General features: G+C 47.1%; 1 protein-coding gene across 1 annotated transcript; it reads left to right on the top strand.

The window, feature by feature from the left end:
- Nucleotides 1-15,874: 15,874 nt before the first annotated feature.
- LOC104336734 (serine peptidase inhibitor Kazal type 5) lies at nucleotides 15,875-27,248 on the top strand. Its single transcript, XM_009942586.2, has 16 exons — nucleotides 15,875-15,998; nucleotides 16,807-16,826; nucleotides 17,679-17,815; nucleotides 17,990-18,050; nucleotides 18,563-18,696; nucleotides 19,143-19,200; nucleotides 20,207-20,343; nucleotides 20,778-20,838; nucleotides 21,613-21,749; nucleotides 22,210-22,270; nucleotides 23,957-24,090; nucleotides 24,168-24,228; nucleotides 25,502-25,638; nucleotides 26,010-26,070; nucleotides 26,443-26,558; nucleotides 27,059-27,248. Exons 1-16 carry the CDS (start codon nucleotides 15,944-15,946, stop codon nucleotides 27,102-27,104), a joined length of 1,416 nt encoding a protein of 471 aa, XP_009940888.1. The 5' UTR covers nucleotides 15,875-15,943; the 3' UTR covers nucleotides 27,105-27,248.
- Nucleotides 27,249-27,991: the final 743 nt, after the last annotated feature.

The raw sequence follows: 27,991 nt of genomic DNA, 5'->3' as shown, positions 1-27,991 counted from the left end.
CTTTGCCTTCCAGATGCTCTCTCTCTACTCCCATAGAGCATATGCAGAAGCAGCCCTGATATGAAGGCAGCCACCTGGATCCAGGATGTAGCGTACAGTGGGAATGGTGAGGAGAAGGGAGAAGGCTTAGGGGTGGGAATTAGGAACAGGACCACCAGGAACAGGGACTGTGGACGGGGAGGTGGTGCCTAACAGCATGATGCTGGCTTACAGGGCAGCCCCAGCTCCCGGTGGCACTTGCACTGCCATAGCACTCCCTTTTTCTCCTCTCTCCTTCTTGCAGCAAAAAGGAAGCCCAAAGAGGAGGCCAGTCTGGTGGAACTGCCCAGCGCAACAAACCAGTTACTTCGGAGAGAACAAACCAGGTGAGACGGAGCTTGGAGCCTCCCCTGAGCTCAGAGAAAGGGGCTGGTGAGAGCCTGTGGCCAGGGACTGTCTGTGGTCAGCCTGGGGTGACCATGGTGCTTGGGATGCTGCAGCCAGCGAACAATGGAGGAGAAGCAGGTTGTATTGCAAAGCCTTGCTCATTTGTGGGGTGGACCTGTCTGTGAGCATACGAAGAGGGCATGTTTGGACCTGACAGAACAGCCCCTCTTGGTTTCCCGATGGTGTGATTCTATTTATGAGATAAAAGGCAGGTTCAGACTCCCCACAATCCTGTCAGCTCTCAGCTGATAACATTTGGTGGGTACTAAAACCTGCTTCTCCAGGAACAGCCCTGCAGCTCCCTGGGTCTGGGAGGAGGAGGAGGGGGGAAGGACAGGAGCTGCTTTAGCTTTGCTTCTTCTCTAGTTGTATAACAGTTATTTCTGTGCTTGGTTGTTGAACGTGATCCTGCCCCTTTTGCAGAAGAGCTGTGGTGGTTCAGGGTCACAGCAGGGTGCGAATGAGAGACGTCCCTTCTCGTCAAACTCAGGGTGAGCACAGCAGCACCTGGGATGGCAGCCTGTCCCTCCAACCACCCCACAAGCTCTGGCACTGGTTTCTGACCCTGCTACCTACATGTTTTTTCCTAGGGGTAGTTAGGAGGTTAATTGGAGCAGGAATGGTGCAGCAGCACACAAATGGCACTGTCTGGGATGGAGAATTGAACACTGGTGTTTGGTGCTCAGTACACAGCACTTCTCCCCACTGCCTAAGACAGTGATGGGGAAGAGATACGTAGAGCAGGGCATGTTTCTCTTGCAACCCTTGTTCCTTTTTGTCCTTGACTTTCCTGTGCACAAAGTTCTGGTGATTGCTGTGCTCAACATCCTTCTTGGGACACCTTTGCCAAGCAAACCCTGCCTCCTGGCAGGGCATAAGTCTGCTGCCTGGCCCTGGCTTGTCCTCACCCGCTAGCTTGGAGGCAGTGCCTGGTGCACTAGGTGCTTTCGGGGCACTGGTCAGGCACTGCTGTTTGTTTTATAGCTGCTGGACCTGAGCAGGACACAGTTGCTGCTTTTTCAGAACCTTTTCTAGGGAGCTCTGACATTACTTGCTTTTGGCTAGTGCAGTCCCTTCCCACCCACCAAGCGATGCCAGTGGGCAGACAGGGCTGCAGAGCCCTGGGGCGGTGATACGTTTGGGCTGAGCACAGGGCAAGGTTTGTCCTGCTGTTGGCTGCCTCCCTGTCAGCGTGTGGCTGGGGGGCTTCTCGCCCCGTCCTGTCCTGGTGGGTGGGTGGATGCCATAGCGCAAGCAGCTCCCCAAGGGCTGTGGGGGTCTGTGGGGAGGGTGGGTTTGCACTGCACTCCCTCTCTTGGGAGGGGAGGTGTGATGCGCTGCCTCTCCGCTCTCTCTCCCTGCCAGCCCACAAGGAAACGTGGCTCAGAGCAGTAGGAATGACAACCCGGCACCTGGCCAACAGGCACAGAGCAGTGACACCGATGTCTACCAGCTGGTAAACCCACCCCCTGCACCTCAGCTCGCAGCTGTGCGGGCAGAAATAGGGACCTCGCCCATGGGGTGGTCCTCTGCTGGTGCTGAGCCCCTCCCCAGCTCCTTTCCCAGCAGTTGCTCCCGTTCCTGCTGTGACCCTAAAGCCTTCTCGCTTGGCTCCATGTCCTTGGAAGGGTTTGAATGAGTGAAAGCATCTGGAAGTACATCAGCTATGAGGGTGCTAGTCTTGAGCTCAGGCTGGATGCCTGCCCCACACGTAGCCAAAGTGGGGTGATTAGTGCCACCCTCCACATGTTGAGAAGGTGCTGAGTCAAAGGCTGTAGCTGGAGCAGGGCGATGGGGCTGACCAGGGGAGGAGGGCAAGGTGGGCAGGGGGAGAGAATGCTAAAGGGCGAAACACTGAGCAGTAGATGACGACCGTGTATGGAATAATGTGGGAGGAAGAGGGGGTGTCTGCTCTCCCTCCACAAGAAGAAAATGCAGTAGTTTCAACAAAGATAAAGCAGAAGATATGAAACTAAGAGGAGAAAATAAGTTACTGTAAAAAAGGTGACTGAACTGTGGATCTCATTGTCACACGGTATTGTCAAGAGCTAGGATGGTTAAAAAAAAAATGACCTGGTGTTTTAATCCCTCCAGCATTTGTGTACAGTTCTTTAAATAACATTCTGGAAGGGGTAGGCAATGTGTTTCTGTGGGGCTGGAGGGATCTTACTACAAACTGCCCTAACTCTCACTGAAGCTTCTGTCACTGACCACTTTTAGAAAAGGGATATTTGAGCAAAAAAATCCCGGTAGGTGGTTCAGGTACAGCAATTTTGATGCATTCCAGAGCAAGCATTAAGCGTAATAACTCCAGTCTGCTTCAGGTCTTAGTGGTATTTCCTGGTAGCACTGGGGGAGGAGTGGATGCTGATGGGCCTGACTGACAGGTGATTCAGAGAGCAAATCTGCTCCTCTCCTCTTTCCAGGGCCATCCGTGAGTTTTGTCACGGGCACGTCCAGTTCCCTAGAGCCAAAGGACTGGTGGCACTGGCTGCTGGTGGGGTGCCCGCCTGCCCTGAGCTGTAACGCAGGCACGCGGGTCGTACCGCAGGCAGCGATGTCTGGCGTGTAGGAAGGCATCTAGCAGTGAATTGCAAAGGTCAGCGTTGTCTGCTTTCATGTCATTGGTAATTACTCAGGTGAGGGAGGAAGCAGCACATTAATGAAATCAGCAAGTGATGTTTAACTAGCCAGGTGCTATCACAGCACCCCAATGTCGCTGACCCCCCCATGCCACCTGGCATGAAACCTTCCTTCCCTGCGGTGCTTCCCACCCCGTGGTGCTGTTGACCCTGGCAGGGTGAGAAACCATCATCTTGTGCTAACTGGTGCATCTCCAGGTGGGACAGGAGGTGGAATGTCCTCTCCATCCCAGCTGCAGCTTTCCTGCCTTTGCACCATTTGCAGCTTTTGCAACATGTTTTATAGCACCCGGAGAAAGAGATGGGAACCCATTAGTCCCTCCTTCGTCTTGGTCTTTTTTCAACACCTGGAGCCGAGGCATGCAGCCAGGCTGAGGAAGGGGCTGTGTGTGCCTGGGGACAGGCTGTGGTATCTCTGACCTCTGCTGTTTGAGATTTGCTGACTCTGCAAACACCCGCCCCGGCGTGCTTGTAAGGTGGAGATCTAACTGTGAGAGCCTTTTCGGTGTCCCCAATGGCCACTCCTTCTGCTGTGAGTTTGTCCTGGTTGTGGCACATGTGGCTTGTAAGGAAAGCTGTGTCTAAATGTTCCCGTTGTCATGCTCGAGAGGAAACAAGAGGGCAACCTTAATTAGTCATAGCTGCTCATAGATGCTTGTGTCTCTGAACTCCGTGGGTGTCAGACGTTGTGCTGCGTGTCGCACCGCTCTCGGGCAGCTGGAGTCTGTTGTAGAGATTTTTCCTTTAGTTTGGTTGAAGGGTTTCATCTTCTTTCTCAGAGTTCAAATGGCATCAAAGCCCTGCTAAGGAGGACTAGGGACAGGTAGTGGATGTTTTCATCCTGTGGATCCCCAGTGAGAGAAATAAACCTGCCCTGAACCCAGCTGCCGAGGTGGGTCAGATGAGTGGGTCTGTGCCTGGCAGTGGGGCAGGGAGGGCTCTGTACCCGAAAGCTTGGCTGTCCCTTCCAATGAGAAATACTGTCTCTTTTCAAGCCTGGCCTTACTGAAGGTGTGGTGGACATGCTGCGGGGCTGAGGGGCCCCACAGCAAAGCTTGGTTTGTAAGTGCTTGTACGTCACCTAAAGGGAGGGTCTTGCAAGTGAACCAGCACCAAATGTGATTTCTTTCTCTCTTCAGCTGGACTGTGATCGAATCCTACACGGGGTAAAGGGTGGAAGGATTTTCTGCAGCAAATCCTCACAACCAGTCTGTGGCACTGATGGGAAAACATACAAAAATGAATGTGACTTGTGTTCAGCTGCCATGTGAGTAGGCGGAGAGATTTCAGTAATACAGGGCCATCCACCATTCCCGAGTGTCTTTTGCAGCACAGTGTTTGTTTTGATATATCATGACTCACTATCAAGTGTGTCCTTGGTGCCTTGCTGTTAAGCAAACATAGATCAAAATGCCTGAGATTAATCTGATGACAGCTAATTAAGATACACAAGTTTCCAGAGTCCCCTATTCCCTTTCTGCCTGATCATAAGATTGTTTGGGGAGTAATAAATGCCATCATATTGCAAGTAGCATCAAAGTATTAAGGAGTCTCCAGAGGACTGTCGTGCTGATGGCAGAGAGCTGTGGCATTGCACGTGAATAATAAGCGATGTCTTGTCCTCCCTTTGCAGGAAAGCTTCAGACTACATCACGGTAAACTATCGAGGTGAATGCCGAAAGCCTGCCCCTGAAGTGGTAAGCGGCATGCCACGGCGGGGCTGGGGAAACATCAATCTTTTCCTTTCCCCGTGTGAAACTCCCCTGTCGGCACCGCCTCTGCCTGTGGGGCCCTGATCCAGGCAGCCGCAATGGGGAGTGAAAAATGAGAAGTAGTTGGCAGTCGGTCACCAGCTGCCCTGTAGTGCTCTGCAGCAATAGCTGGGGGCAAGACTTTGACCCTGCAGGCAGGTTAACTAACAGGTTAATTGAACATTAAGTTAACTGAACTAATAGGTTAATTAAAGCCATGCTCTTCAGCCACGTGGTGCAGAATGCTCTGGTACAGTTAGAGTCAGCTCAGGGAGTCCTGCAGGTGAGGAGGGCTCGGTTGTACCACAGGCTGGGATGAGAAGGAGGGGTATTGGAGTCCCTGATCTCCTTTTCTTTTTTTTTCCTCCCACCCGTGGTGGGATGTTGCTGAGAGGTGGAGAAAATGGCCGGGCAAAGTACCTCTTGGCTATGTGTGGGATCTCATTTCTTACTCCAAGTGTGTGTTGGGGACCCAGCCTGGCTCCTGCAGCTGTGGCAGGACCATTAGAGCTCCAGGACTGGGATGCTTGTGGTCCAGATACTTAAATACAGGTTCAGACTTGGATTTAATATATAACCTGAGCATGGTCTCCATGTTTTACCTAGGCTGTAAGGGTAGGAGAGTGACATGTGTGGGAAAACATCTGTCATTCCTCCAGGGACTTTGGTGAGGCCAGAAAGAGTAGAACTGCGTCAACCATAAAGGGCTCATTTCCCAAATAACATTCAGAGAGATGGTTGGGAAACAAAAATTATTCATGAAGTGGCATACTTTTGGGAAAGGCCTTGAGCTTTGACATCTTGTGTGATCCCATGTAGCAGATGGGTTAAATATTGCTCATTTGTGCTTTGTCTTTCCACCAGTGGCAGCCTGGCAATCTCTAGCACTTAGATTTGCAGCCAGGGTCTGCGTTCATGTCTCTTGAGTGTGAGGGATGCCCTGTAACACCCAGGGAGGACTGTCTTCTTTATTGGCGTGAACTCTTGAGAAACTGAATATTCATCCCCAGGGAAATGCTGAGATTTGTTCCCACTCTCCAAGTTTGAGAGAATCAAAATATTGAACCAGCCAAACAGAGTTGTTCTGTAAAGTTTTGGATGGGAACTTTGGATTCTGAGTATGAATTTGTTATCAATGTGTTTGTAGGCAATGAAGAGTTTTCCTGCGGGTTAGCCATCATGCCATAGTGTCATGCCGTGCCTTCCTCTGACCAGTGCCAGGATGCCAGCAGATCCCCAAAACATTAAGAAATAAACATTCCAGCTCCTCTTCCTCCCTTCTGTAAAGCAGCAGAGTGCTCTAAATGTTGTTTAAAGTTGGAGAAACTGTAGTGCAGAAAGAAATAATTTTGCCTGTGATCATACTGGAGGCCTTTGTGTCTTGACCTTTAGTGTGATGCAGCCACTGTTGGCTTGTGTATTCTGGGAACGCAGGGAGACCAGGCACTATGCGGGCCTGTTGGTGACTGTGCTCATGCTGCCCAAGACAGACAAGATTGGGTGTACCATGGCAACAGAAAGATAGAGAGGATTCCCGCAAAACTATGCCTGGTCTGGAATTCCTTGCTGTTTTGAGCTTCATCAAGCTGTTACAGCTCTCAAGCCTTTGCAATTAAAGAAATATGCCATTTACTGAAAGTCAGACAGCTTGTAGCTATGTTAAGTATTCCAAGGAGAGATGGATGCAATTAAAAGTGAAAGTGATAAGCTTTTACCCTGGGGCAAAAAATCCAAACATAAATCCCCATGGACAATGATTTATTCTTTATGTATGTTACATCAGCTGAAGAATCAGATTTGAAATTTATGGAAGCCAATTTCCTTAGAAAATCTTTTGAGTCCATCAAAGACTTTCCCTATTTCTCAGTTGGAAACTTATGAACAATGTACAGAGCAATATTATTTTCAGCACTGAAATTCATGGTCACTTGCAGTATAATGAATTCTTCTTTCTACTGAAGATGCAGGCACTTAAGACATGCTACTAAAACCCGGAGGAAACCAGCTCCAGCAGTGCTTTTGGCATCAGAAATGGTTTTAGACAGTTGTGATGTGCAGAATGAAAATGCAAAGGACTCTCTTTAAGCTCTAGAGGAAGATAAGAAATTGTTACCCAAAAAAGTAATATTTCCTCGAGTTATATTTTGAAATTATCCATAGAGGGTTCTGGGTTGCCTGACAAAACGTGTGTTCAAGCCACCTCATCCGCTTGCAGCTCAGTGTCTGCAACCGCTCCTGCCTGCAAAGCTCCTACTGGATTTCCAGATGTTTCTGACAATTCCTCCTGCCTAGTGGTCAGATTGCCTTGAGGAAGGGATATTTGTAGGAAGCGATGGGAACAGCATGGTTTGAGAGAGATCTGACACTAAAGGGTGTATCTGTGCACTGATGTGGTGGAAAACCTTGTTGCAGAGGGAACCTGTCCCACAGGCCTCGGGCTGGCTGGTGTTCGGGCTCCCCACCTTCCCTGGTAGGTCTGTGCCATAACCAGATTCCTTTGATCCTGTGCTGCTTTACTGAGGATGAATGTAGGTCTGGGTCTTGGGTTTAGATATGTTTTCTGGTAAGTTAGCTAGCCACTAGGTCCTGCAATGCTATGTGAATTAAATGTGAGTCTTTACAATACATTTCACTTTTAATGCTGTATATTTTGCAGTTCTTGTTCAAAGGTTTCTCCACAAATCACCTATGTGATAGTCACTAGTCTGCCCACATAGTCAATAGGTCAGGAAAAAAGTGGATATCCAGTTTCTCCTTTTTTTTAATCTGTTTCTTAACAAGCAGACAATTCACAGGTCTGCAGTGGGCAAGTCCCGGTCTTCTACAGTCCTGTTTATTTTGTCATGCTTCTTTTTAAGGTGGCAGGAGGAGAAAGGAGAAGAAGCAAGACCTTTCCCACTACAGGTAGTAGGTGTGGAAAGGACCTAACTTCAGGCTGAAATTAGTCTTGTTTTCCTAGGCTGGCAGTGACCCAACCTGCCTGCCTTGGTGCCAGGCTCTGCTGCAGTTGTTGTGTGTGGCTGCTGAGCTGGCTGGAGGGTCTGTCATGCCAATACTAACGCTCTGCAAGTGTCACACAGCAGTGATCATGCTTGGGAATGGAATTATTTTTTTCTCTCTCTTTCCAGAAGTAATGGAGTTCAGACTGCCACCAAATGCCAGGGATCAGCTGTGACCAAAGGTACAGAGACAGGGGCAGTGATTTCCCCGCTCTCGGCCAGCCTGTCCTCTGGAGGTTGCATTTTGCAGGGGCTGGTGTGTCCAGCCTTGCCCGGGCAGACTGCAGGGCTCTGGCAAAGGGCTCTGCAGCGCGCTTTTCCCTTTCACTCCAGCCAGGGAATGGTGGGGCTGAGCCCGCAAGAATGTGCAAACTTTCTAGTGCCCGCAGTGGTGGGCTCTGCCCATTCTTTTTCCCCTGGCTCTGGTTTTTCAGCCAAGCTGTCTGTCCCTGTGGAGCAGGGAGGATGCTGGAAGAGCAATGTGCTGCTGTCCCCCATTGCAGGGAGACACAGGTGGCTTGGATCCCCTGCAGAGCATGGGAGCATCACAGCTTTGAGTTTTCCTTGTTGTCGTTTCAGGTCCCTTTGTTTTCCCAGACAACAGTAATAAACTGTCTCCCCCTGTCTTCCTAGGGCAAGTAAAGGAAGAGTTGATGTTGCGCATCAGAGGATCTGCCGAGTCTCCAGGACTGCCAGAGCTGCCTTCATCCCCTTCTGCAGCAAACGGGGCCTGTCCTTGCTCAAGTAGGGGGCGAAGGGCTGTGGGGACCCGGTGGTGTCTTCTCAGGTCTGCCCCACACGTGCCGTTGCGGTCTCTGCCATCTCGCTGTGTCTTAGCGTGCTTCTACAATAAAGATAACTCAGCAGCTTCATGTCACTGTTCTTCACTTAGCCTTACGGGAGGGACACACGGGTCCCCACTCCAGTTTTACACTGTGTGCCCCTTACGCAAGCGCAGAGGCCTCTGGGGTGCACCAGGTGCTGTAAATACCCCGCGAAGCTGTTGGACCCAAGGAGGAAGAGTGAGGTCTAGGGTTTTGTGAGGTGAGGGACCAGGGGTCAGGTTCTCTCTGACTTGTTGTAGGGTCTTGGGTCAATCACTTCAGCGCCCTTTCAGCCTTTTCTTCTTGCCTGTAAAACAGATATTAAAAGATACTTACCTACCTCAGAGGGTTGTTTTGAAATTTAATTGGTTTACATTTGGAAACTCACAGAGGAAAATTGATTTTAAGCACACTGGCAGTTTAACTGTTGCAGTTCCCATCTCCTCATCTGAGGCACTGGGAAATCCAGACCATTTTGAGCAGCTGTGGGAAGTAGATATGCCTTGACTGGTCATGTTAGATGGTGTGCTGAGCACTGCCCCACCGAAGCTGGAGTTGGGGCACAGCCGGGAAGCTCTTTGGGATCTGGAGGTGTGAATATGGGCAGCAGCCTTTCTTGCTCTGAGAGGGCAGAAGCACCGATGGGACCCTTGAGGCAGGCCTGGCCAAGCAGAAAGCTCAGTCATCTTGATAGTCCATGGACCACCACCATGTGCTTTTGGGTCACCCTTCTGCCTTGGCCTGAACTTCCTTCCCCAAACAAGGTACTGTGGGCACAAGGGCCCACCCAGTGCCCATCTCAGGAGTGATCTCCTGCAGGGGAGGGGTCTTTCCTTTCAGGGTCCTGGTGCTATGAGGAAGATGGTGAAGTGAGAATTTCCATGGTATTGAATGGTTTAAGCTATTTAAGGAAAAGCATGGTTGTTTTGAGATGTAACTGATTTACAGACAGTTCTAATTCATTTATAGTCTGAAACTATTGTAAGATGAGGCCAGGTCTTTGAGCTAAGGTCTCCCCTGGCTTGTTGGGGGGCAATGCCTCTGAGAATGGGGTGGGATTTGCAAAGCAGGAGACTGTGATGGTGGGTTAACAGAAATCGGCTGGCAGCTTGCACGCACTTCCTGTACTTTTTTATAGCTGTTACTCAAAGCAAATACGTTCTTTATTTGTATAAACTTTATTGCAGGATGTTTCCAGAACACCTTGAGTGAACACACACAGTGTTTGAGTCCATTTTAGTTGTGACCTGATCTGTAAACACTTTCTGTTGCAGATAAGGCTGGAGTGACTTTCTTTCAGATTTTGGCAGGATTTTACCTAATACCAATTAATTTCACTCCCACTAAAGATGTAGGGTTTTTTTTTTTTTTCAGTTAACTTATCAACACCTTTTTTTGTACCGCAGTTAATGAGAATTGATTTTTAAACTCTCAAAATGCTTACGCATGCATCACATTTTATGTCTGCTGATAATAAAATCTGTATTTATTGTCCACAGACTCTGGCATAGGTAGTTATTAATATTTCATATGCTGATTTTTAAAGTTGAACAAATACTATCTTTTAAAAATAAATTATTACTGCCTATTTTGACATGGAAAATCCCCTCACCAAGTACAGTCTTTCAGGGTGAAAGTCACCAGTTTAATCCTGCCTAGCTGTTTTGAGGGATGCAAAATTTGTCTGCCTTTGAGCTGTGATGAAACAAGTAAATTCTTGAACATTATTTATGCAGCCTGAGAATGATGAGTATCAGAGAGTAAAAATGTTCTCTGATGATGTCTGCTCACTGATTCCAGATAAAATCATGTGCAGGGGCATCTACATGATTTCATAAAAGCAGTGCACAATTTGTGGCTTAAAATAAATTCTTGCAAATGAAAATCAGTGCACTTGAAAGCTATTATGATTTGTAGTGATTTCAAGTATTTAGGTTTTGAAATAATCACCGGTAAAACCTGCATTAACCACGCTCCAAAAGCAATGAACTGATGAAGACGGTGCCCTAGTAGCCTCTTCTGTCAGTATTTGAGCGCCTTCTGAATTTCTTCTGCTGCCAGCAGAAATTATCATCCACAAAATCGCAGCTGGTGATAGGGGATCGTTAATCAGATTCCAAACCCATCAGCTGAGCAGACATAGGACAGTGACTTTCTAAAACTGCCTGTGCTGTCATTAACAGCCCTAGCAGAGGTAACAATGCTAACTTCTTTCTGCTCTCAGCAGCCTGCCCAGTCAGTCCTTTCTTGCTTTCAACCCCATTTTGCAGGTTGCTCCAAGGACTCGATGATGATCTCTGTCCTGAGCAGTGCTGCATGCGGCAGAGCTCTGGCAGGACTCGTGCAAAGCATTTGACACTGTCCCACATGACATCCTTGTCTCTAAATAACAGCAATGTGAATTTGGCGGATGGACCTCTTGGTAAGTTCCAGGAATTGGCCAGATGGTCATACTCACAGAATTGTGGTCAACAGCTTGATGTCCAAGCGAAGACCAGTGACAAGTGGTGTTCCTCAGGCTAGTATTCTGACCAGTGATGTTTAACATCTATGGCGACATGGACAGTGGGATTGAGTGCACCCTCAGGAAGTTTGCTGGTGATGCCAAGCTGTGTGGTGTGGTCAACATGCTGGAAGGAAGGGATGCCAACCAGAGGGACCTTGACAGGCTTGAGAGGTAAGGACATGCAAACCTCATGAAGTTCAACGAGGTCCTTCACATGGGCCGGGGCAATCCCATGCACAAATACAGGCCGGGTGGAGAATGGGTTGAGAGCAGCCCTGAGGAGAAGGACTTGGGGGTGTTTGTTGACAAGAAGCTCAACACAACCTGGCAAAATGCACTCACAGTGCAAAAGGCCAACTGTGCCCTGGGCTGCATCCCCAGCAGCGTGGGCACAGGGCGAGGGAGGAGGTTCTGCCCCTCTGCTCTGCTCTGGTGAGACCCCCTCAGGGAGTCCTGCATCCAGCTCTGGAGCCCTCAGCACAGGACAGGTGTGGACCTGTTAGAGCAGCCCAGAGGATGCCACAAAAATGATCAGGTGAATGGAACACCTCTGCTGTGAGGAAAGGCTGAGAGAGCTGGGGCTGTTCAGCGTGGAGAAGAGGGGGCTGCGGGGAGACCTGACTGCAGCCTTCCAGTACCTGAAGGGGTCTGCAAGAGAGCTGGAGAGGGACTTTTGACAAGGGTCTGTAATCATAGGACAAGGGGTAATGGCTTTAAACTGGAAGAGGGTAGACTTAGATTAGATATAAGAAAGAAATTCTTTATCATGAGGGTGATGAGGCCCTGGAATGGGTTGTCCAGAGAAGCTGTGGCTGCCCCCTCCCTGGCAGTGTTCAAGGCTGAGTAGGATGGGGCTTTGAGCAACCTGGTCTAGCGGAAGGTGTCCCTGCCCATGGCAGAGGGATTGGAATGAGATTTAAGGTCCCTCCTAACCCAAACCATTCTATGATTCTCTGAATGCGAGTGATGCCACACATTATTTCTGTGAGGTTCCTGGGGAGAAGGAGGCAAAGGCTAGAGAGGTATATTAGGGATTTGTTACCCTTTCTTTTACATTTGCTCTTGGTTACGCTTTGTGTTGACCCCTAACAGAGTTATGAGGCCAATATGGTCCTCTATGAAACTGGAAAGGTACCAGCACTCTGAGGATTCTTCAGTTTGCTGTGAATTACACTTTATTACGGCTGTCTCTTGCCAATATCCACAAACCCCATGTGGTTCACAGGAGTTTCTGAGGTTTTGCAGAACTCGTATTATGAATTGGCAGCTTTGGTCTCCAGGAGTCTCAGCATGGTTGGGCTTTGACCTAAACTACTCTCTGCAGGGACCTTGAGTCTCTTCCTTTTTTCTTTTTCATAAAAGGTGTCAGGTACTTATGCAATTCTTCAGGACGTGAAAAAGCTGCTCTTGGTGTATAGTGAGGACTGTTGACTCTGGCAGATGCCTCAGCAGACCTTGAACTCACTGTTGTGTTTCTCAATCCTCTGCAGTCTGTCCATTTGCAGCCTGGTAGCTCTGCCCACCACCTTCCCAGCTGCTCTTGCAGCCACCAATGAAGGGAGAGCCCGTACATGGCAGCATGGTGTGCTTTGGCTAGGGGGACCTCTCGCAGTCTGCCACAGTAGACAGTGCCAGAAATCCTGCAGTTTAGGGACATTTGCTTCTTCAAAAACTGAGAGGGTCATGAGGTGGAAAGCTTGATGTTCTTTGTGCAGTGAAGTCCCTCTGGGTCTGCTGCAGAAGTCTCTTTTCTGGCTCTCGCTACATCCCCGTGACACTCAGTCCCACCAAGGAACGGCTCCATATGGGTACCTGGGGGTTTCAGCATCATTTGCCTTGATTATCATAATTTCTTCTCCATGGCCCATCTGCTTTTATCGTGGGGACTAGTGAAAGGGCTTCTCCCTTTCCTCTCTTTAGGGGTCCTGTTTGGCATCTGTTAGCACATCTGTCCTTTCCTGCGAGGGCCTGCCTACTATAGGGAACTCTTCTCCAGACGTTTCCTTGGGATGTCTCTGCTCCAGTCTTCTACAAGGAGCCCTTGTAATGCCCAGCCCTCCCACTGGGACTGCAACACAAGAACTTTCAACTCTTTCCCCTGCAGGAAGGTATGAGCAACTTCACTCACGTTGTTCACTGAGAATAGTAAGATGTAAATGCAGCTACTTGCAAAATAGAAATCCAGATGAGAATTCAGGATTCACCTTGATTTTGAAGGTCCCTAAAGAAACAGTTTAGTGCAAGGTGTAGTAACAACAGGTTTGTGGATGGGAAGCATAGACAATTTCTACTGGTATTTCTGAAAACAGAGGAGTTGCCTTTATTGCCTTCTGGCCTCAAAGGGGTCACTTCCTTTCTTGGCCCATGTCAGTGAAATTCTGCAGAAACGGTGACAGATGATTCACAGCTATGACTAGAGGTGACCTGGAGAGGGAGCAGAAGAAAGGAGCAGAGTGCTCATGTCCAGGGCTGCTCAGCCAGGTGGGCTTTGCAGAGCCTCCCTCCCCCGACATGCCTGATAAAGGGAAATAAACAGGTAGGAATCAACACAGCATGACTGCAAGCGGGGGTTGCACAAACACAAGGATGTAAACACATGGAGATAACCAAAGGTGTTTCTCTTCTGCGGCTCCCTATCCAGCCTGAATGGGACGTGGTGCACCAGAAGGTGCACCAGAAGGTGCAGCAGGTCCTGAAAGGCTTTGTCCTGCTGGACAAACGGCTGGTGGAAAAAGCTCTGCCAAACCACTCTCAATGAAGTCGGCAGCTTGCTTGTTGGGTTGCAGCATAGATCTTCCTTGCACACAAGGCAGGAGCGTGAAGTTGAGCTCTATGCGCCTCAGCTGAGGCCAGGGACAGCAGGCACGTGCTATTGCTGCAGTGGTTTTCTAGATCCCAATTCTTTCTCTAGATCCTTGACAGGTGTTTGCTGTTCTGTCCCTTAAGTCTGTCTCCTATTGCAAACTATTCCCCAGATTTAATAACTTAGTTGGAAGAGAATTGCTTTAATCTTGACAGAACATGCTGAGTCAATCTATTTTAACTGCAGATTTGGTTTGCAAATAATTTCTCCTTTCTGATAAGGTTCAGGTGTCATCTCTGTGGACACTGGCAGGAATTCGCTTGACCATGACAGCTTTTACAGAATCTGGCAATTAAGTTGTCAAGATACATTTTCCTCTGCCAGGAAGCATTAATTGATGATAGTCTTGGCTGCAATAAGCCCTGAGAGATGGATATTGTAATCAGAATGAACAGAGGAACTTGTAGCTGAGGCCTGCATTGGTCCAAAGGTCTGGAGTCTTTGACACTTGGTGGAAGGTAAGGGACAGGGCAGGAGACATCGGGGCTGAACATCAGGGGGAAGGAATAAAAACAAGATGTATGAATAAAGATCTCTCTAATATCACTAGAGATCAATGTATCTGGAAATGCTGGCACTTGGGGGACACTTCAGCTTTGCAGATGCACACTCCAAACTACTAATATTAGCAGAGATCCTGGATATGAAAGCAAATAGTATTTTCCATTAGGTAATCCCAAAACTGTGTTATTGTGGATTTGCTTTTCAAGTAAGAAAGACGTTGGAGATATCCTTCTCTTAGAGGTAAAATTGGGATGATTCAACATGAGTTCACTCTGTTTAATTTATGTCAAAGATTGATCTGCAAGTAATGACTTTGATTACTAAGAAGAGAATTTGAAAGATTAAAAGTTAGTGAGAAGTTTGGAGGCTTTAGGATCCCAATTGAGAAGACTGGAATTGAGATCAGTCCAAGGAAATGCTAAAAAAAACCTGCTTAAATAAGGGACAAAAGACGACCAATCTGACTTCTGTTACCTTAATAGTGGGCAAACCTTCAGGAGAAATTTGAAGAAAACTAAAGATATAAGATGTAAAGAGATAATGTACACAGTGAGCTTCCAGGAAGGAAACCATGCGTGGGCTGGTATCAATCTTTGCAAAGTTGGCTGACTTCCTAGACAAAGGAAGTAGAGTACATCTAGTCTATGCAGACAACAAAAGTGTTTGGCCTGCTGCCCTGTGGCATGGTGTCAGTTAGGCTTCGCGAGGTGGGTCAGGAACTGGCCATGCGGGAGATGGTAGCAGATAAGCAGAGGGTGCCATAGGAATTATCAGCGAACAGCCAGAAAGATAGATTTTAGGACCTAACTTAGTATTTTTGCTCATTGCTGTAATACAGAAAAAGTTAGCACGTGGAGCAGAGCACTGCTGAGTTTTTAAACCAGGAGAAGAGCAGGATTTCTCCCGCAGAGCACAGGGTGACCTTCTGGTCTCAAATTGCCTGGGCTCAAACTGGGATGAAATACAGCAGTGAAGAGTACAAAATCATGCTCTGAGGTTAAATAATGAGGGTTTCTGCTATCAGCTAGCAGCTCAGTTGAAAACTATAGAGGAGGAGAAAGACCTAATTGCATTTAGCCAGTCGCAGGCTAGATGTGAGCCTGCAAAGTGCCACAGCCATGCGAGGGGCAGCCCCGGGCTGGGACAGATCCATCCGGGAGGAGAGGGGTCCTGGCACACTCCCTGCTCCCCTCGAGGCACACAAAGGCCCCTTCCTGGCATACATGCCTGTGTCAATCATTAGCTAGACATCTAGAGCTAGGTAAATATATTTTTGGCTTTGAACGTTGATGACAGACTTGGAGCGTTACCTAATAAGGTGGGACCACTTGATGTCCTGGTGTGCTATATATTCCTGCTGCTACCTGCAATCTTCCTCTCCTGCACAGAGAGCTAGCAGGCTGCACTGGAGCAGTAGCTCTGTCTGCCATGAAGGTAACAGGGGTTTTCGTGAAGGCTGCTCTAGCCCTTTGCTGCTGCTTAGGTGAGTGTTTCCTGGGATATTGCAGAGATTGATCTAACAGAATCGGTGCTGATTTTTTATTTCAGTAAAAGTATTTGGGTCTTGCAATGTGCAGGACAGCCTTATTCCACAAAGAAATATTCTTCCTGATACAGTGTGGCAAATAATTAGACTTCAAGACTGAGGTTTCAACAAACCTCTTACAGACCACTGTTTTCATGTGCTTGGTTTATGGGAGCAAACTGCTGAAGGAGCAGTCTTAGTGCAGTGCAGGAGCTTGCGCATGGGAGTGCTGTCTGTAAGAGCAAAGTAAAACTGTTAGAAATGGCAGCTGTATCCATGTGGGCAATATAAATGCAAACTTTAACCTCTAGGATTGCTCTGTAATTTTACCGTGCTGTTCCTGGGATCTGAGAAGGATGTGTTTGGAGATGGACAGTGCCAGTAGTTGACAGTCATCTTGAACAAGCATGTCCAAACTTTTGAATGTCAAATATAAAGTCTCTTAGAAGAGGTTAAAATCCAAGAGTACTGAATACCCATATCACTTCCCTGCAACATCTAAGGGATGGATTAATATATGTGCTCTCCCTTGTTTTATCTCCCCTCAAAAGTGCAATGAAATGTTATTTTGTAGTTTTCAATACATCCTATGGCCGTTTTCTGGCATAAAGTAAAACTCCGTATTTTCCTAAACCAAATAAACTCATCAACAACAGTCATTGAATTTAACAGTTTCATGAAAAGATTTACATATACCTTCTCTGTGTATCAATAATTTGATTTCTTTTTTTTTTTTTACTACTCTGTCTCCATTTTCTTCTTTCAGGTATTGCCTTTGGAGTTGAGGTGAGCTACAGATCTGCTTATTCTGTTCTGTTCCAGATTTCCGGTAAAGTAGAAACAGTATGTAATTACCTGATGAGCAAGTGGATTAAATCTAATGAAAGTTTGGCTATTCCAATGATATTTGCCAGTGCATGATTGAATCATATTGCCAGTTTCACAAGAAAGTAAAAGATCCCCCATGTTTTACACTATTTTTGGGTCATTAAATAAAAATAAGAAAGCGAGAAGTAGTTATACAATCCTGTTACATTAGCTCTTAGACATAGTTTAGTTACTCCAATCCAAAGGCAGTAGGGTACCTCCTCATGAGGAATACTGTCTAAAGATGATATGTTTGAAAGCGTCAAAGACTGCGATTCTGATATTTTTCTCTATGCAGTAAGATCTGCAGAACTGTGTTCCGTGCATAGGTTTTCTATACCTATATCATAGAGAGGAAAACAGCAGGGTCTGCACGATGGATTTGTCTGCAGGTTCTTCCCACGCAGTTACAAGACTCCTGTAACTCACCAGAGACTGCAGCACGGTTTTAAACGATCAGACTTTGAGCTGAGGGGCTCTGGTGTACAACCAGGCTCCCAATTACCAGCTGCCTTCATTAGGCACCGTCTCACCCACAGCCATCCTTCCTCCGTGCCGTGCCTCCCCCGGACCCCGGCAGGAAAGCATAATCAGAAACTTCTGTAGAGAAGATTCACTCCTCCTGACTGCCTGAGCAGATTCAAAAGAATATCTCTAATTTACCTCCTGGCAGGAGCTGCAGACGCTGTGGCTGTGGTGGTGGGAGGCTGCATGGGGACTTCTTTGCATGAGGGAGCCAACGTTGGGGCTGATTCTGTGCTGCTTTTGCAGGTTGATTGCAGCCAGTACTCCAGTGGCATTAGCAAGGATGGGACAGTCTGGGTAGCTTGCCCAAGGAACTTGAAGCCAGTCTGCGGCACCGACGGCACCACGTACAGCAATGAGTGTGGGATCTGCCTCCACAACAAGTGAGTATTGCTGGAAATCCAGCAGAAGCTGCAGGGCCAGGGACTCGAGGTAAGGGTGGCAGCTTCATCCCCCGAAGGTGGACTGGGCAGAGGAGCATGTGAGGTAGCGGACACCACCAGCCTCGGGGCGATGCTGCTCTCTGCGATCTCTGATACAGGCCTACTTTCTTCTAGGGAACACACGGACAGTGTGGAGAAAGAACACGATGGAGAATGCGAGCCAAAAACTATTGAGGTAAGACAAAGTCCGCGGAAGACTTCAGCTGGCTGTGAAAGGGGACAGTTCAAACACCACACAAGAGGAAAACAGAACATTCACAGCTGGGTACAGCCCAAAGGGAATTAAAACCTGATGATAACCAAAGCTGAGAGGGCTTTTTATGGGCTGTCTGGTATCATGTCTCTGTGCTTTTCCAATTCAGACTTCTAGCATCTGTAATTTGGAATAAAATGAAGACGTTTGTGTTGGCTGAAGGTTACATCTCACCACCTGGATAGCTCCAGCAGGATCTTGTGAAGGACCTCACAAAATCCAAACCACAGTCCTTCTTGCTATGCCATTTTTTTTTCAGCAGGAGAAAATTCCCACAGAACCTGCTCTGCCTTCCACTTTTGATAGTGGGATTGGTTAGATGCTCGATTTGTCCCCAAGGGTTGAGAGAGAGTAAGCAGAGTAAGTAGGAGCATTATATCTTTATATCAAAAATGTGGTGTTTTATTCTATCTCTATTCCTGCTATTTTTACAGATTGATTGCAGCAGGTTCCAAAGAACTGTAGTAGATGGTCATGTCATGGTAGCGTGCCCAAGGATACTGAAACCAGTCTGTGGCTCAGATAGCTTCACTTACGACAACGAGTGCGGGATCTGTGCCTATAATGCGTAAGTCTTGTGCATAGAACATTCTCTGGGTAATTAACAGTAGTTCAGGCTCTCAGCAGCACTTTGTAAAACACTGGTCTTTCTTAAGCCAGGAGTCTCTGTAGGTCTCTTTGGAGCTGGCTGCTTATAATTCCTGAATTTTTTTCCACATTTTCTGTCTGTTCTCATGAGGGGAATCACAAAAGAACCAGAGGACAATCTAGAGCAGTGCCTTGAACAGATCAAAGTGTTAGTTATAACACCTAATTTCTCCTAACACCCGATTACCGTGTTGTATAGAAATACCATGCATTTGCTGCTACCATCCATGGGGCACATTCAGACAAGTCAAGCAGCTGTAGTGTCCCACAAGGCGGGTGGGACCTTGCTTTCTTGTGCCAGTGCCTGGAGCGTAATGGGAAAAGTTATTCTTGAGGCTTTCTAACCAAAGAATCTCTTTCTTTCAGACAACATGACACCAACGTTAGCAAAATATATGATGGAGAATGCAAGCAGATTGTCACAGTAAGTGTAACAGAAGTAAAAAAATCCATCTCTTAGGGCTGTTAGTAGAGATAATCCTGAGAACCCCACAGATTTCCCTCAGAAACTGGAAGAGGACAGTATGATAAGGCTATGAGGGTCCCCGCCCATGCTTTCCTTTTCTGCCCAGTGAGGGTGAATTTCGCATCCTCCCGGCTCAAAAGAGAGGCTCGCTCCGTGTATAGCACACTGAAACGACAAAGGAGAAAGGAGATGGATATGAAATGAGAAGCTGCAGTGAGCCAGCGCTGCAGAACTCGCTTCCCTACGTACTAAGCTGGCTTTTGTGCCCAGGGGAAGGGGAGACCCAAGATTTCATTTGCCACTGTTGTGCAGGTTGGCAGTTTTCTCTCTGGAGATCACAAGCATTTCCACCCTTTGCGTCAGGGATTCAAAACTCCCATGCTGGTTGCTTTCACGGACATAGTGAGACTCATAAGACCTCTAAGCATACACATTTCTAGAGTATAGTTTACTGTATATTTGTACAGGGCCAACAGTCTGGTGACTCAGGAGGAGAAACTTCTATATGGGGTGTAGAATCCAACTGACAGATAATAATTTTTTCTCTGTTGTTTTAAACCCCATGCTTAACTACAGGGAATCTGAATTAATACGTAATCACAGAGCTGGAGAAGTGGGGAGAAAACCAACACAAATCAAAACATTATTAGTCAGATTTCCAGCTGGTGAAAAATGTTTTCCAGTAAATCCAAGACCATTTTTTTTATGAGAATGGGTCCAAAATTTTATACGTGTTCTTCTCCCCGAAGGATCCCTTCTCCAAGACAGCCCTTTTTCTCCATTCTTTGAAAAATAGGACAATATGCAGAAAACTCATTTCTGACTGAAGATTTCGCTTCAGTGTATTAGAGCTTTGCCTTTTTGCAGAAACAATGGAGTCTGGGATACAGAATGAAAAGGTTTTGCATCAACTTCTCTTGCATAGCAAGGGCTCCATCAGAGCTAATTCTCCTTATTTTGACAGACTGACTGCAGTAAGTACCCAACAGCAACCACTGAAGATGGCAAAGTATTAGTATCCTGTCCAAGGAACCTGAATCCAGTTTGCGGCACAGATGGCATTACATATGATAATGAATGTGGGATCTGTGCCCACAATGGGTAAGTGCCATACATAGAGCACTCCTTCTCAGTAGCCAGCAATTCTATGCAGTCCTGAGAACCATCCTTCTGCATTTCTGCTTATGCCTATTTCTTCAAGGCTCTTAGGAACCGGACTGGTTTTGAATTTATCTTAAGTTTCCTTCTGATACCTTCTTTGTGCTCATGAGCGGAAACCTTGAAGAGTCAGATGGCAGCTCCTTGGATTAGTCTGTGGGCTGGGCAGTGACCGAGTGGAGGAAGGAATAGTTCAGAATATTGCTTTAAATTGCACCTTATGAGAAGATGTGATGAGCTAGTTAATGAGTAAAGTAAAGCAGCTATTCTGATAGACTCATATAGAGTCTGAAGCTGTGGTTTGCTTCATTTTGCATGTGACCGCGACCAAGAGGTTAAGCATTTAGTTCCTCAGCTTTATTGTTTCCCTCTTCCAGAATACACAGGACCCATGTTAGCAAAAAGCATAATGGAAAATGCAGACAGGAGACTGCCGAGGTGAGTGTTGCATTGAAGGCATATTCCTCCTCTTAGCTGTATCAACTGAAAGGTTCCCTGAGGCTACATCTACTCTGAAAGTGAGCTGGCCTGAAGCTTGGCTTTCTCCACATGTTTGTTAAGTCTTGTCAGCCCCTTGTGTTGAGGATGCCTACGAATCCCATCTGTCCTGTGGGCCCTCTTTACCTGCACAGCAACATAGGTTGCATGGGAGTTAGGCACAGGGTTTACATTACAAATTCATACCTACTCCAACCTTTGGAGTCGGGGTATATTCTGTGATATGGAGCACACCTGAAGTTTTGATCTGAGCGTATCAGCCAGGAAGTCCCAGGGTTGGTGTCTAGGACATGCCAACACATAAATGTGGAAGTTGGTCAGTTTGGGCTTGTATCTTCCTTTGAGGATGCTCTTCAAATGCAATGTCAGCAAAGTCAAAATTCCTGACTGTTTTGGTGTTTTGTTTGTATCTACACTGCAGAATGAAAAGGGGACTATGTTTTTCCCTTCTTTTGCTTTTCTGGCATGTCTTGTGTTTGGGTTTGACCAAGCTACTTACCCTAGTGATTTGTTATCTCACAAACTGTGTAGTGCTGTGCAGTTCCCTCTGTGCATGAGAAGATTCATGCAGAACTTGGCCTGGTTTTGAGAGAACTGAAACGTGGTGCTAGTGTTGTCTCAGCATCCCAGCGCAAAAGGCATGGCAGGAGGTTACACTGGGGTTTTTCTCAGCGAACAAGGATTTCCCCTGTTTGACACTCCTGCGTTTTGCAGATCGATTGCAGCCAATACCCACCAAGAATGATTAAGGGTGGTAAATCCCTGATACCCTGTCCAAGGATCCTGCTCCCAGTCTGCGGCACAGACGGATTTACTTATGACAACGAATGTGGCATCTGTGCCCATAACCTGTAAGTACTGTACATAGGACTCTCTTTTGGAGTGACTAGCCATGGTTAGTGCTCCAGACAAATTTTCTTTTGCTACTAACATATCTGTATGTCTCTCTCTGTTTCTCTTTCACCTCCTGAAGCACCTGTCACATTGATTTTGTTCCCTGATGCTCTGTTTGTCCTCCTCAAGGGAGCTGTGGGAGAGCTAACTCTCAGTCTGAGCACATTATGAAGGCTGTGGTATCTGGGCAGAGGAAAGAGTGGATGGTTCTGCTGCATAGCACACAGTGAGGGGACTTCATAGGTCTGTTACCGCTTAGGATTACGCCTGCTAATGACTGAGAGAAGCTGATTCATCAGGCAATGAGACGCCTCCTTTATCATATATATTGGCTATGAGTTTGGTTTGCTTTCTGTGGCACCTGGGTGTCACAGGGCTCAGCCAGTGAGCATGCTAACGCTAACCTCTCCCTTTCAGAGAACATGGGACTGAAGTTAAGAAAAGCCATGAGGGAAGATGCAAGGAGGAAAGTACTTCTGTAAGTGTAAGCAGCTATAAAATATGGGCCATCTCCTACTTTTTCTCCTGCCTCCAGGAAGATTCTGGCTGGGCTCAGTGCACCCGCTGTGCTCCTGGGTGCACAGAGGGGTGATGTGCTGTACATGTGGGCAAGAGAGAAAGGAAACAGGCCAGGACTTCAGAAACAAAATGTTCCAGTACTGCAGATCTCTGTACAGAAATCACCAGAGGCAGACCAAGAACCACGCAGCACATTTTAGTGCAGTAGGAGAGGAAGACAGGCTGTGTTAAAAGTCTGTGTATTCATTCAGTACTAGGATTTCCATTGCACTAGACAAGCAGGCTAAAAAGTCCGCATGCTCTGGTCAGCCAGGAAAAATCTGCTCCAAGATACGCATACAAAAATAGCTTTATTATCCTGCACAGTAAAAATACGTGCTGATAATATCTCAACGCATTTATTCTGCTTATGCAGAGCAGCTCTAAAGCACCGAAAATAACTTCATGCGTCCTGAGGGACTGCAATGTATTTCATATAGAAAAGGCACACTGTTAAAATGCTGTCTTTGCTTTAATTTCCTCTTGGACCATGTGGGAAATATCAGTAATAAGAGACGCTGCATTGGGGAAACTATGCAAAATGACAGTGATGTGTCAGTGACACTTAGCTAGTGTAGACTGACTTCCAATAGGTGTTTGTTTATTTATCCTCAAATATTTAAACTGTTAAATTTTATATATTGCAAATATTTTTGCAACAGCAGGTGGTGAAACAGTGCTTCCTGCTGTTTTGAAAAAGCTGAAACAAAATCTCAGATTTAGTTAACTATCACAGAATCACAGAATCACAGAATAGTAGGGGTTGGAAGGGACCTCTGTGGGTCATCTAGTCCAACCCTCCTGCCGAAGCAGGGTCACCTACAGCAGGCTGCACAGGACTTTGTCCAGGCGGGTCTGGAATATCTCCAGAGAAGGAGACTCCACAGCCTCCCTGGGCAGCCTGTTCCAGTGCTCCATCACCCTCAGAGGGAAGAAGTTCTTCCTCATGTTCAGACGGAACTTCCTGTGCCTCAGTTTGTGCCCATTGCCCCTTGTCCTGTTACTGGGCACCACTGAAAAGAGCTTGGCCCCATCCTCCTGACACCCACCCTTCAGATATTTGTAAGCATTTATAAGGTCCCCTCGCAGCCTTCTCTTATTCAGGCTGAACAAGCCCAGTTCCCTCAACGTCTCCTTGTAGGGGAGATGTTCCAGTCCCCTCATCATCCTCGTAGCCCTCTGCTGGACTCTCTCCAGTAGCTCTTCATCTTTCTTGAACTGGGGAGCCCAGAACTGGACACAGTACTCTAGATGAGGCCTCACTAGGGCAGTGTAGAGGGGAAAACTATGTCAAGGTAGACTTAATATCAAACACTTTAAATCAGATTCCTTGGGTTAAATGCTTATTTTAAAACATGGATACTTACTAGTCTAGGAAAATCATCTTTTTGGCCAGCTGTTAAATTCTTCCCGCTGTTAGCAGACAATACCACACCCAACTACAATTACTTCATTCATTTCTAATGGAACAGTAAACTTAAAAACCCTCTGATTTTCCTCTGGCAAAAACCTTTAAAAATCTGGAGGATCCGAATGGGCAGGCTGCAGAAGAAGCACTCTTCCATCTCCCAGCAGCTGACCCAGCACTGTTGTTTTATGTCCCCAGGTTGACTGCAGCAGATACCTGAGCAATACCAAAACCGGCGAAGCCATCACAGCCTGCCCCTTCATCCTGCGCGAGATCTGTGGGACGGATGGTGTCACCTACAGCAATGACTGTGCGCTGTGTGCCCATAACATGTAAGCCCTGGAGTTCACCCCCTGACAGCTCAGCAGAGTCACTTGCCAAGCATTTTTAACTCTGTTTTCTCTTCCAGCGTATTTGGAACCAGTGTTGCCAAGAAGCATGATGGAAGGTGCATAGAGGAAGTTCCCCAAGTAAGTGAAGCCTAAAGAAAAAGAAGAGCTGAAGCTGGTGCTAATTGCATAACTTGAACACATGCTGGCTGCTTTTGGTGGTGTAGCCTCCACTGGGGGTCACAGCTTGTGCTGTCCTTCTTTCTGTGGGTGGACATCACCCTCCCGGCAGCAGGAACATTGTGCATTTCCTGCACGCAGTCAGGAGAAGAAAGAGGAGACGACAGGTGAGGAATGATTAATGAGACAGGTAGCATAAATGATTTAGGGCTTTGCAAGAAGAAATCCCTTTCCCACAGCAGTCGATCATGGCTGCGGTGGGAACTTAGCAGTCTGCCTTGGCAGTATGGGAAGGGGACACAGAGGAACCAGGGTACCCATTACCTTCTGCATGCTTGCATTTTACAAAAGGATGCTCTGCAAAGATTAGAAAATTGCCTGTGTTTTGAATGCTGATACCTAATGTACCAGGGGATTCAAAGCCCTCTCTGTTTTTTTTTCTGTAAATGCAATGTAATCTAATGTATACCAACAATGAATCTTGTAAAAATACTAGATTAACTATATTTGGCCAGCTCTAAACTATTTACACTCACTGGGGAATAGGAGACCAAAGCCATCTCATTAGCCTGTGTTTGAAAGAGTCAACATCCAGAGTCAGATATTTGATATCTATACAAACAAACTATGAAATGTCATTCCTTTGTTTCCTGAGTACGCTCTGTGCTCAAACCGAGTGAGATACATAAATCAGGGAGGAAGAGCTCGCACTGGAGAAACTGGGAGTGCTAAAACGCAAGGCCAGTTCTTCAACCGGTGTAAATCAGCTTCAACTGCTGTCAGTCCTGCTGACAGATTTCAACACTCGGAGCCGTCCCCTTGCAACAAAAGGCCTGTCATCACATCTCCCCTCCATTCTTGTGGGCTATGAAAAACTCCTTGGTCACAGTCAGCTCTCTCGCGGGAAGGGCATAAATCATGCCATTTTGATTTGCAGATTATTTTTGAGCTGCATTTTGTAATATCCTGGTAGGTTCAGCAAGGTATAGGGACATCATGATAAATACAAAGCTGAATGAGTGATATCTACCTTCAAGCCTTGATTCACTCTTCTCCAGCATAAGGCTACGAAAGGAAATTGCTAGTTTTCCAAGAAGAATGAGTTAATCTATAACCATAATTTGTCCCATGGCAGATCCTAAAAGGCAGAGCATAAGTGGGGGGTGTGGTGTGTCTGGCCACCCTTCCACAGAGCAGAGCCCATGCCAGAGCTTTTCCCATCTTTGTTGCCCAGCTCAACTGCAGCCGGTACCAAACATCGACGCTGCAGGATGGCAGAGAGATGCTGGCCTGCACGATGATCTACTCTCCTGTCTGTGGCACCGATGGTGTCACTTATGCCAGCGAGTGTACACTGTGTGCCTACAACCTGTAAGTACTCGTCCTTCTCCCTGGGGGATTCGAAATGGTGGTGATTGGATCTGTCTTTGAGTGCCAAGCAATGCACATGGTCTCCCTCTGAACCCCTGTGCTGGATGGGTCCACCCCTCTTTTCCTGGTTGGTGTTTGACATGGGCATTCAACCCCAGGGCCCCTCAAAGAGGGATGCGTCAACTGGAGAAAGCATTATTCCAAAAGATGTGTGCCTGATCCATAAGGGCACATTCTTGCTAGTGCTGTGCAAGCGATGCTAAGCTAATTAATCTGAAAATCTCCTGTGCACTACGTGCAAGTGAGGTGATGTTCTTGTGCTACAGTTGCAATGGGGAAGGTTGTGGCTAACGATGGTCTTCTTCCTCCAGGGAGCATCAGACCAGTGTTGGCAAAAGGAAGGATGGACTCTGTGAGGAGGATGTTACAAAAGTGAGTAGGAAAGGATGGGAACAAAGAGTGAGGTCCAGTGTCTGTTACAGTCATGGGGGACTGTCCTCTGCTCTGGGTTACAAACTGGGGGGTAATGGTGGTGTGCAGACCTGAAGAGACCCCTTGGGAATTTCACACTGGTCATAGAACAGCCAACATCCATCCCATTGCTCTGTAACTGTGCAGGAGAAGATGTGGCAGTGAGCAGAAAGAGTATGAGATCACATCTGCCACCAAGAGGAAACTTTGAGCTGGTTGGGTTATTATAATGCTACAGACAGTTTTGTTTCTCAGTGGGGTGTCATTCGTTATGCTGGGGGGATCACGGTTTGCTCTCAGGCAGAGAGACTCATGTCTATTTTCCCTGTGCAGGAGTACTGCAAGGGCTTCCAAGAAGTCTCTCCTATCTGCACCATGGAATATTTGCCCCACTGCGGCTCTGATGGCCAAACATACAGCAACAGATGTGATTTCTGCAATGCCTACCTGTACGTACAAGGGCAAAACCCTTCCTTTCATGATCAATTCCTGTACCTGCTACAAATGCAGGGCTGTTTTCACAATGTGTTTTTGACTAACGGCTTATGGGTGTATACTAGACATTCCTGGTGCGCCATGACTTGTGCAAGGAGATTGGCTTTTTTCATTTTAAGGGAAAATGCAAAGGGACCATTTCTGTGATCTGTATGTGGCCTTCTGTTTGTTAACTTCAAAGATATTTTGTTTATTTTCACCAGCACATAATCTGTTCCACAAGCTCATCAGGGCATGTGAAAAGTACTTCACCAAACCAACTGCATAGTATCAAATGTGTGAAACCTTTCATCTTTCATTTAATGATAATAATGAAAGGGAGTATTTGGGCTTTTGAGACTGTTCTTTATCTCCAGTTAACACAAAGCCAACACTTGGGTCAGTTAGTTGAGGAATAGGGCTTCAGCACTGAATATGCTCTGTGTCTAATTCTTCTCTCTGCTTGTCTCACCAGGGAAAGCAATAGGACTCTGAACCTCATCAGTCTGACTGAATGCTAAGTCTGTGCTGGAGTCCAGCCCAGGAGGACAAGCTCCCTTACACACGACTTCCCATGAGCTGATCTTCCCCAGCAACTTTCCTTCGGTTTACCTCGTTTCCTTAGCTCCTGAAACATTTGTTCAATAAACTCAGATGGCAACATTTCTCTGTCTTAATGACATGTCTCATCGCTTTTTCCCCTCCTCCTCCCTGACACAGAACTTCTAGTGGTGCATATATATTTTTTTATTGGTGTTGTGCTCTACCAAACAATGTGGGTAAATCTTTTCCTGCTACGTGTCAGTGCCATCCCTGCTCTGACAAGGGTCTAGCCTTCCCTCGGAGCTCCCAGGCACTTCTTTACTACTCAGAGTTTCCTTGTCAGTATTAGTCTCGTCTAACCAATCTCTATGACCTGGTCACGGACTCCATCTTTATAGTCAGCGCAAGGAGACACTCACCTGAAGGACATGGTCCACCTCCTCCGTAGGGCAATGTCTAGGATGTGGGTGGTGATTTGCTCTCAAGAAGAACATTTTCTTGCTGCAGGCTAGAAAGCGAGACTGGCTGCCTAGCCAAGAGGTGCCCCGTCCTGGTTCCCACTGCCTGTGCAGTCTGTGCCATGGAAGAGACAGCACCTGCTGTCAGGAAAGGTGATCCCAGCCTGTCTCCACTGAATTTGTCTTCAGTGTCAAGTGCTGTTATAGGATATAGTCTACAGGAGGGGAATGTCGAGCTCCCTTCTGGGTCACAGACAGCAGAAATGTCCACTCATAAAATATCTTGATTTATTAATGCAACAGAGTATCTCCAGGACTGGTAGGCAGAAATCACCCCTGGGGTGGGAGAGAGCCCTGGTACAGCACTGCAGCTGCCTGACGTCTAAAGCCACGTGGGAAAGAAAAGG

The sequence above is a fragment of the Opisthocomus hoazin genome, chromosome 22 (genome assembly GCF_030867145.1).
Source record: "Opisthocomus hoazin isolate bOpiHoa1 chromosome 22, bOpiHoa1.hap1, whole genome shotgun sequence".
NCBI classification, from domain to species: domain Eukaryota; kingdom Metazoa; phylum Chordata; class Aves; order Opisthocomiformes; family Opisthocomidae; genus Opisthocomus; species Opisthocomus hoazin.
Note: the sequence above shows the minus strand (reverse complement) of the source record. Positions and strands in the feature narration are given on the sequence as shown.